The 9024-nt window shown below is 37.3% G+C and overlaps 2 protein-coding genes across 5 annotated transcripts; one reads left to right on the top strand and one right to left on the bottom strand.

Annotated features, from left to right (window-relative positions):
- Window positions 1-102: 102 nt before the first annotated feature.
- LOC121308451 (spermatogenesis-associated protein 22) lies at window positions 103-5411 on the bottom strand. Of its 4 annotated transcripts, none has more exons than XM_041240865.1 (8): window positions 4805-5411; window positions 3815-3902; window positions 3144-3281; window positions 2804-2957; window positions 1920-2106; window positions 1545-1671; window positions 1100-1197; window positions 103-753 (listed from the first exon to the last, which is right to left on the bottom strand). In XM_041240865.1, the coding sequence occupies exons 2-8, from the start codon at window positions 3855-3857 to the stop codon at window positions 562-564; spliced, it is 939 nt and encodes a 312-aa protein (XP_041096799.1). In that variant the 5' UTR covers window positions 3858-3902; window positions 4805-5411; the 3' UTR covers window positions 103-561. The 4 variants fall into 4 exon arrangements, with proteins under 4 accessions (XP_041096799.1, XP_041096796.1, XP_041096798.1 ...); XM_041240862.1 differs by having other exon boundaries at window positions 106-753; window positions 1920-2253; window positions 3171-3281; window positions 4805-5373; XM_041240861.1 differs by having other exon boundaries at window positions 107-753; window positions 1920-2253; window positions 4805-5370.
- A 312-nt stretch (window positions 5412-5723) lies between these two features.
- aspa (aspartoacylase) lies at window positions 5724-8994 on the top strand. Its single transcript, XM_041240866.1, has 4 exons — window positions 5724-6458; window positions 7852-8047; window positions 8328-8421; window positions 8879-8994. Exons 1-4 carry the CDS (start codon window positions 6217-6219, stop codon window positions 8992-8994), a joined length of 648 nt encoding a protein of 215 aa, XP_041096800.1. The 5' UTR covers window positions 5724-6216.
- The last annotated feature ends 30 nt before the right edge of the window (window positions 8995-9024 follow it).

Raw genomic sequence — 9024 nt, 5'->3', positions numbered from 1 at the left:
TTGTACCCTTTACCATGTTATCGGTTTTGTGCATTTAAATTCTTATAATAAAAATTAATAAATCTTTTGGTGTATATATGTATAACACAATAGCAAAAAATATATTTATTGTAGAACATGCACATTTTAGAACAACTAAAAAAGTATTTTATTATTGGAAAACATATACATGCAAAACACTTCCTTTTCACACTTTTTGGGTGGGAAAAAATGGATTGGAAATTAAATGCGTCTCCCTGACCGAAATATTAACATGTGTGCTGTTCATGTACAGTAGAACACAATATATAATATGTATGTAATGTCACAGAACAGTAGCTTTAGAATTTGCATCAGTGTTAGTGAAAACTCAACCTCACATTACAATATATTAATACATAAACTAATAATACCAATTTTATATTAACAAAAAAAAAAAAGCTAAAATGCACATTTTGAAACTGGAATGTCTCAGGGTACGGCTTCTTTACAGCACTGCTTACTGCTGTCTTACTTGGTGAAGAAAACATGCAGTTCAACTTAAATGACAATATCCTCATAGCAGTTATACAGAGTCATTTGTTAAACTTCATTCAACATTTTTATATACTGTCTCATCTCCATGTCCGAGGCTTTAACCGATTCAGGAAAGTTTCTTTGTTCCAAAGTTGTTGCTGGCCTGACTGAGACACATTTTAGCTGGTTTCTCTTCTTATCATAGTTCCCTACACATCTGTGAACCTGGCCTCTGATTAGTCTTGGAAGTTCACGGTCCTATATAAAACATAACACAATATACTGATCCACACTGTATCCCTGTACAATATGGGCTGTATTTAGTTAGAAAAACACCTGATATTTCTGTACTAAAAACATAATTGATATATATATATATATATATATATATATATATATATATATATATATATATATATATATATATATATATATATATATATATATATATATATATATATATATATATATATATATATATATATATATATATATCATATTTAGTCTTCTTTTATTTGCTTGAGAATCTTGAGAACCTTACAGTACATGACATTCAATGACGCTGTGCATAATATATAAAGTAAGACACAATGGGTATACTTACAGTTTCATAAAAAACACATTGTACAGCATCCATTCCATCTCTTAAAAGAAATGTCTTTGCACCGTGACTTCCAGTAGTAACAGCCGAATCTAGTGTAGCTATAAGAGATTTTCACAAGTAAATGACATCTCTTTCAATGCAGGGAAACACGTTCATTGGCCTTGTGCTGCTATAAGCATCAGATTATGGCAGCCACCAACTATAAAGTTAAAATCAAACTGCAACCTGGTGCAATTAATAGTATTTAAAAATAGTGATTACTGTTGATTAAATCATGATGGCAAGCCCTGTATATTAGCTAAACTTATATTACCCTTATTATCAAATGTTGCTTTGATTATTGTTTTCATAGCTACCTACACACAAAGAAATCACCCCCTACTGCCAGACCTGTGTTTGACAAGAAACTTTTTACATAATCTGTAAAACTAGGTAAAGAACGCACCAGAAACCTCAAACAGGAAAGGAGCGCGATCACTGTATTGGCTCCAGCGCTTCATGCCTGCCACTACAGTGGTCACAAGACGTAGAGATTTTTCTTCTGCAGGTTTCACCTTGGATACTGGTGGTTTCTTTAAAGACAAGACCATGTCAGTATGAATACCGTACGTTAACTTCAATGAGTAGTATAACCATTTGATAGACCCATAGCACAGTAGCACCAGTACCAGTATAACAGACCCATGTTCACAGCCCCTTATTCTGAATCAGTCTGCTATCGTATTTGATAGAAATCGATTTTACCAGAAGTTCAAATTGGGTTAATAACATACATTTCTACAAATAATAATTTTAACAATCGGCAAAGATATCTACATACCTTTGGCTGAGGCACATCAAAGCTATTGTTAGGATTGTCTTCTTTAAACTGGTTGATCTGAGGAGTAGATTTAAATTTCCAGGAAGAGCTCTGCGGCTGAACTCCAGTGGTTGAAGAGCTTGATGTGGAAGATCTGGGCCACTGCAACTCTGGTGACTGGTGAACGGGTTCTGACTGGTTTTGCTGTCTGTGAAAAGATTCTTGGGTGTCAGCTTGTCTGTAAGTGCTGGCTGTGTTGACTCTGCTCTGAGTGTTCCCACTAGTTGAAGGAAAACTTCTTTGTTTGGTTTCTTGCCAATTTCCTGAACTGAAAGATTGCTGCCCCATGTTTGATCTGAAATAGTAAAACCTTTTTGATTAATATGTTTTAAAAACAAATCTTATAAAAACAACCCACTCTGACACTAGACTGCTGTTTTAAAGTCTCTCAATTATTGTAATTATTTGATTTTATTATTCTACAGGAAAGAATCCCCCCGTAAAACAGCCTTCTTGGCTGGGTCAAGCCAGGAGAGTGTAATATACACACACAGTTGTAACTGCCAACTCTGTATAATAAAGAGTACGTAAAAAAATAAAATATCAACAGAGCTCAGCTGATGATGAGAAGAAGGAAATGTACACTGTGCTTAAAATATTCATCCAGCTCATGCCACTGAAATGTCATAGCTTGGTTACAAGGACACCCTGTGGGCATCAGCAGAATTACAGTTCAGGAGACAAAAAAAAGTAGAAAAGCAAATCATTAATATTAAAAACATTATTTTAACAATTCCACATGCTCATGTTATAGAACTATTTGCAGATAAAATGTGCTATGTTTCAGTGTCTTATGAAAATGTATCTGTTTAATAAATAGTTCAATAATGAACAGCTTAACATACCCAGTGTTTCTAGCTCTGCCTGGATATGCCATTGGTGCAAAGCCTCCTCCTGAACTGCTTGCATTAGACTTCACTCTCTGATATCCCAGGCTGGCCCACTGACTGGCTGGTGCGGTACCCACTCGATTGCTTGGTGAATGTGTCTGGAGAAATCCTTTGTTACCAAAAAAAAAAAAAAAACACTGAAATGCTTGTAATTTGATACAAAGGAATATGCAATATGTCATTGTGTAAAATGTTTTAGAAAGGTATTTATTTTGCTAAATATAAAGTCATTTGTGTGTGCATCTAAAGTTTTAAATATACAATACTGGTAAAACTGCAAGTTTATTAACGTTGCCTGATGGCATATATGAAGATCCAAAACCGTGGGCCGATGAACATTCATTGCTAGAATGAAATTCTTTCTCAATGGGATTTGATGTCAATGGTAGTCGGTTTCGTTTCTTCTGATTGAACAACTGTACAGGAAGGCAGCCTAGGATAAAAGGGTAAAAGACCTCAATCAATAAGAAAAACCTCTGAATGACCTCATTGATGACCTCATCAACAGTCCTTCTACTGCATGCCATGCAAAACACCAGCACTTAACTATAGAGTAAACTACACAACTAGCACTGGGAAATACTATTTTTATATATAATTCTGTTACTACTGAAGCTGGGAGTACTTAGTTGCTTTTTCTCCAGTAAAAAAGACTTTGCCTATCAAGAGGTTAGTGGTACAACAGCACCATCTAGTGTCAAGGTGTAACATTTTGCGCTCATCATATTAGGTATCCTATTTAATATGGCATTAAAATGAATTTGATAAAGGTTAGTTTAATACTGTACAGCATTACTATGACCATTCATTACTGCTTTGGACTAAACAGAACATATTCAATTAGTCACTTGTTAATACAAATAAAAGGCCTCCCTTTGTCTTGGTTTTTAGTTGATCACATCATTTTAAATTTTATTTTTATGGTAAAATGTAAACATACAGTTTAGTTAATAAAACAATTCTCACCTGCCGTTGTCCTTGTTGGATGTTCATTAAAAGTTCTCTTCATTGTATCACCTATTGCCTCTTCTGTGGTATAACAGACTATACTCGCCTTATAAACAGAACAGAAAGATAGGTATTACATTGATAAACATGGTTGGGAAAATCCATAACGGCAGAATGTTCTATACATTGTTGTAACATGTTAACCAGGAATATACAAACTCAGGTGAGTTTAAATAAGCGACATCAGTTAACAATAGCCTGATTGTACAAACTCCCACTTGGTCATTAAAATAATGAATCTATTCAGTTCTGAAACCCAAAACTCGCTGCTAATTTTAAACCCTGATTAACATTTGTATCACTTTTTTTTTATTATTATCATTATTTCTCGTTTCTTACAATTTTTGCATTTTGTCCTATTTGACGTCACATCACCCTCTGGTTAGTTTTTTCCATAATGTCATTTTTTAACTCTACTAATTACGTATTTTTGTTTGATGCCCTCTAGTGGAGACTGAACTGTACACTCCACCTGAAACGTGCAAAGTAAAGACTGTACATGCAAAGCAAATGAAAGCACAGTTCATTTTAACCTTTAACACGGGTGTACCAATGAAAGTGTTATTTAGTGTCCAAGAACACTAGTACGAACAAAACACATTTTTTATCTGCCTCAGGTTTTGTCATTTCTTCTTTTCCCTATACTAAATTCCAAAATTCAGTACAGTACAGCAGCAGTGTGCTCTAAATTTGACACAAATGATGAGGCAGTTTTATTTTAATACACTGTGTCAAAAAAAACAAAAAAAAACAGGACAAGTAATACTAGCAAAGGCTATTTCACAAACAACCGTTCCGTGCCCGCCCCTGAAAACACTTTGACAGACCACGTTACCCAAATGAAAGAGAAATATAACTGGAAAAAAAATGTAATTTGATAAATTCCATGTAAAACAAAACAAAACAAAAACAAAACAAAATAAATCACATTAAACTCAATAAACTCACTTTTCTCAAAACTCAAACATGACTCTCGGGCTTCACACGCTCACGAGATCCACAATCGCCAGTGCGCGTGCAATGACGTCACCTAACGCGTCGACAGGTTCGGCTGAACTTGAGCGGAAGTTTTCGTTCAGTGAAATGATCACGTTTTAACAAACAACGTGTGCAGATTGTTGCGGTAAACTGACATTAACTTTAGTGGGAGATAAATAAATAAATAAATACAACCACAATGCTATGAAAACTAACGCGAAACTGCAGCTTTTCAATCATCTTAAACATACAAAGGCCGTATCAATGACTTAAAACATGCTTTCTCCACGTGTTACCATGCTGGATTTAGTTTTAATAAGACATAGCACAGTAAAACATATTCAGGGCATTCTTTAGAGCTAGGGTGCATAGAAGAATAATCCCAGAACACCTGCATCAACGTGTTTGAGAAGGAAGGAGAAGGTACTTCTTTATTCCGATTCATACAATATAAAGTAATGTTTACAGTCCTTCGTTTCGGCACACAGAATCAGGCTAGCTAGATTGTGTTCTGAGAATTTGATGAAAATATTATTCGGAAACGACAGCACGAATCCGACAGCAAGGGTGTTCAATCGTAGTGGGATAACCGATACAATCGTTATATGTTGATTTACCACCAGCCCTCGAGTGAACTTTTATGTGTCAGTCACACAACATCAAGTTAATCTTGCGTGTTTTTTTGTATTTATTTATTTTTTATATACTATAGCGAAACTCAGTTCCCGCAGGCAGGCGCCTCACACAGGGCGCAGCAATCCATACAAGGGCGGAGGCGAACCCGGGACCTCTCCTATTAACGCATAACGCCCGCACCGCTGTACCAACATCACCTACCAGCCCTGCTGCTGCCCTGCCCCGTACACACGACACACTTATTTTACCGGACTAACAGGTCGCACAGGTTATGCAACATGTACACTGAGATTTTCTTTTTATTTACTGCGTTTTAAAATCTATTTGTTGTATCATGGCACGCGTGTGTTAACAGGTCAGCCCGTGGCTGCCGACTTAGTCCCACATTTAATGGCAACATAAGCATACACTGGGAAGAAGAGTTTGTCATGGTGCCGCAGTTACGCTAAAGAAATGACTATGCAAATTTACAGTAGGAGGCGAAGGTCTGGAAACCCAACCCACTTGACTAAAGTAATGTACAAAAACAACGACAACAGGCATTTTCTACCGGCGTCCGAGCTCCGCATTTAATCCGAGCCATTGCCATAGCTATGTAAGCAAGGTTAAAATAAACAGTGCGGTCCTCGGGACTGTCTTCAGTCGGAAAAGACAAGCAGTAACTTTTCAGCCAGCTTCTTTTTAAGCTTTGGCCTTTTTTTTTCTTCTTCTTTGTAGCGCCGTTTCCTCAAAAGCAGTGCAGTACCATGACTTCGTGTCATAATTATGAAAGTTTGCCTGCAGCTAGAAGAGTTGCCATTTTCGGAGGCACTCACGGGAACGAAATGTCAGGGGTGACGCTCGTTAATCAGTGGATTAAAAACGCAACTGAGATTCAGAGACCGGGAGTTCAGATAAAACCATTTATAACCAACCCCAGAGCCGTGGAGAAATGTACCAGATACATAGACACCGATTTAAACAGAGCCTTCACTACAGAAAACCTCAGGTAAGAACGCAGCAGCATTACCAGTCTGACAAGTCACGTGTTTCTTTCTTTTTTTTTTTGCGTGCCTTGCAGTGGGAGTTTGTATTGGGTACTTAGGTAATGTTTAAACTTGCACAGTAAACGATTATTGCAAAGGAAATATTGTAGTTTTACGTGGTGTGTCGCCAATCAAACCGTTTACTGTCCCATACACTATTATAGTCTGTTGCTGAAAAAGCCCATGTGAAAAAAGTAAGCAGGTGTTTCCTGTACATATGTTTACAGTATATTATAACACCCTATACATAACAGTCGACTGCTGTAAGGACAGTGAATAGTAAATACTAAGTAGATATAAATACTGCAGCTAGAACTTGGGACCTAAGTTTGACCTCGGTGGAATGTCATCTCTGCTTACCACGCTGCAGGTGAGATGTCACTAACTACAATAAATGTTCTGTTTGCCTTCATGTGCATTTGATTACCACACGTTACATTTAGTTCCGACTGGACCTCGATGGGCTGGTCTGTTAAAAGCCTTTTAAATGAATGTACCAATAAATAAATTAATAAATAAATGAGCCTGACTTCTCCGGGCCTTTTGAAAAAAGGAGAAAAACAACAAAAGAAAGTGTTGAAAGCTTAGATTTCAAAAGAAGTGGGCCATGAGTTTTCCTCTCCCATAGTGACTGTTCTGTGCACAATTTGAAAAGAGCCGGAAATTAGCCTGCTTGGCAGTGCAGCTCAGGAAAAGTGTCTTAAAGAGTCTGCCGCTCAGTACCCTGCAGTACTAGAGCGTGCTGAACCACCAAACTGTTCTTTGATGGCCATTCTTTACCCTGGAATTAAAGTGGTGTGGGGTGATTTATTTGTAGGTGCTTTGACACCTTTGTCATGAAAAAGTCTTTCTAGGTTGGGAGCATTGCATTTGCTCAGTTGATGGAATGGTGTAAACCTCTGGAAATGACCAGCTGGAAATGGGGAGAAATGCTAACAGCAGTGAACTTCAGGAGGGACATTGAGTGCTTTGTGTAAGACAGTGGCTTTGGGAACAGACTGGTTAAACAGCTATAGCGCCTCCGCTGTTAGCCATACACTTGTGGTTTGAGTGCAAACACTAGTAAATGAGTAATTCTGAAATTGTGAATGCACTGGCAGTAGTGTCTTGTCACAAGAGGAAAGGGCTACAGCACATCAAAACAGAATTGTATCTGTTATTTTTGTCCTTCTTGAAAGAGTAACTGAAAGTCTTTTGAGAAACACTTCATTGAGCTAGCAGGACCTGGTTCAGTTTCAATAAACAAACACCACTAAGCCAACAGTTTATTTCATAGCACAGCACTGTATTTCCACACAGCTGCACAGCTGTGCTATTCAACAAAGGATTTCACGATAAATATCCTTTCTCAAACAGCACAGAAAAGATTGAAGACTTGCCTTATGAAGTGCGAAGAGCTCATGAAATCAATCGCCTGTTTGGTCCCAAGGGCAGTCAGGATGCCTATGATGTCATTTTTGATCTTCACAACACTACCTCGAACATGGGGGGTACCCTGATTCTTGAGAGCTCAAAGGATCACTGTATCCTGCAAATGGTTCATTATGTTCAGGTAAAAAAGTTTGACTGTAATTCAAGGTATTTAAAAGGGCAAAATCATTAAATGAAATGAATACTCTCATCCTTACAAAGAATACTTAAAAGGAATACTTATTTGATTTCTTATCTGTTTCATATCTTATTACTTCTGAAAAGACTGTTCAGGGCTGTTGGTGGGGATGCTTATCGGCATTGCACTGTGCACTGAAGACAGGATGAGGAATTACTACAGTAGTACTGCAGTGTTTAACGTCTATCAATCAGTAACGAATTGTAACTTCTTTCCCACTCAGAATGCTTTGATCCCAATATCTTGCTACGTGTTGCTGACTGAACACCCCACTCTGAGATATGCAGCATCACGATCAGTAGCTAAGTGTCCAATAGGTCAGTATGATCTCTGGAATTCTGTGAGGTGGAATATTAACTTTAAAATTATATTGTTAAGTTTCTCAGCTAATCCCATGCAGTGTCCCATACTGACTGCAGATCACAGCTGACATGTTTTGAAGATATTTAGCTTGATCATTAATGAACATGTAATACCGCTTTTAAAAAAGGTGCAATATCTAGTTGCAAAGCGAAGCTGCTGTGAAGGTCCACTGGCAAGGGAGAGCTTGCATTTAGTATTGATTACACGCTCCAGCAATCTCCCTATAGTGCTGCTGATGAAATGTCTCAGGTATGTGTTGTAAACTCACTTCACACACACACACACACACCCTTGGCTTCCAAAGCTCTCTATATAATGGAATAAGCTTAATGACTTTCCTGAAGCATATTCAGAAATGTTGATAGACAGTTATCTTTACCTGCTTTACCTCTTTGTTTTTTCACCTTTCAGGTGTGGAGGTTGGTCCACAGCCTCATGGTACTATCAGAGGCGATATTTTGTACACTATGAAGAGAATAATTAAGCATGCTTTGGATTTCATACAGCTTTTTAATGAAGGTTGGTAATTTTAATGCTTTATTGGGTTAACATTCCTA

Source organism: Polyodon spathula, unplaced genomic scaffold, assembly GCF_017654505.1.
Source record: "Polyodon spathula isolate WHYD16114869_AA unplaced genomic scaffold, ASM1765450v1 scaffolds_702, whole genome shotgun sequence".
Lineage (NCBI taxonomy): Eukaryota > Metazoa > Chordata > Actinopteri > Acipenseriformes > Polyodontidae > Polyodon > Polyodon spathula.
Note: the sequence above shows the minus strand (reverse complement) of the source record. Positions and strands in the feature narration are given on the sequence as shown.

What these genes read in the sequence shown, in the direction of transcription:
- aspa (XM_041240866.1), top strand. Translation starts at nt 6,217, where the DNA reads ATGACTTCGTGTCATAATTATGAAAGTTTGCCTGCAGCTAGAAGAGTT. An exon ending in AAATGGTTCATTATGTTCAG is followed by an intron (nt 8,048 to 8,327) that starts GTAAAAAAGTTT and finishes TTTCCCACTCAG; the next exon opens with AATGCTTTGATCCCAATATC. An exon ending in AGTAGCTAAGTGTCCAATAG is followed by an intron (nt 8,422 to 8,878) that starts GTCAGTATGATC and finishes TTCACCTTTCAG; the next exon opens with GTGTGGAGGTTGGTCCACAG.
- LOC121308451 (XM_041240861.1), bottom strand. Translation starts at nt 3,857, where the DNA reads ATGAAGAGAACTTTTAATGAACATCCAACAAGGACAACGGCAG. An exon ending in GGCAGAGCTAGAAACACTGG is followed by an intron (nt 2,254 to 2,803) that starts GTATGTTAAGCT and finishes TTACTATTTCAG; the next exon opens with ATCAAACATGGGGCAGCAAT. An exon ending in AATGTGTTTTTTATGAAACT is followed by an intron (nt 754 to 1,099) that starts GTAAGTATACCC and finishes TGTTTTATATAG; the next exon opens with GACCGTGAACTTCCAAGACT.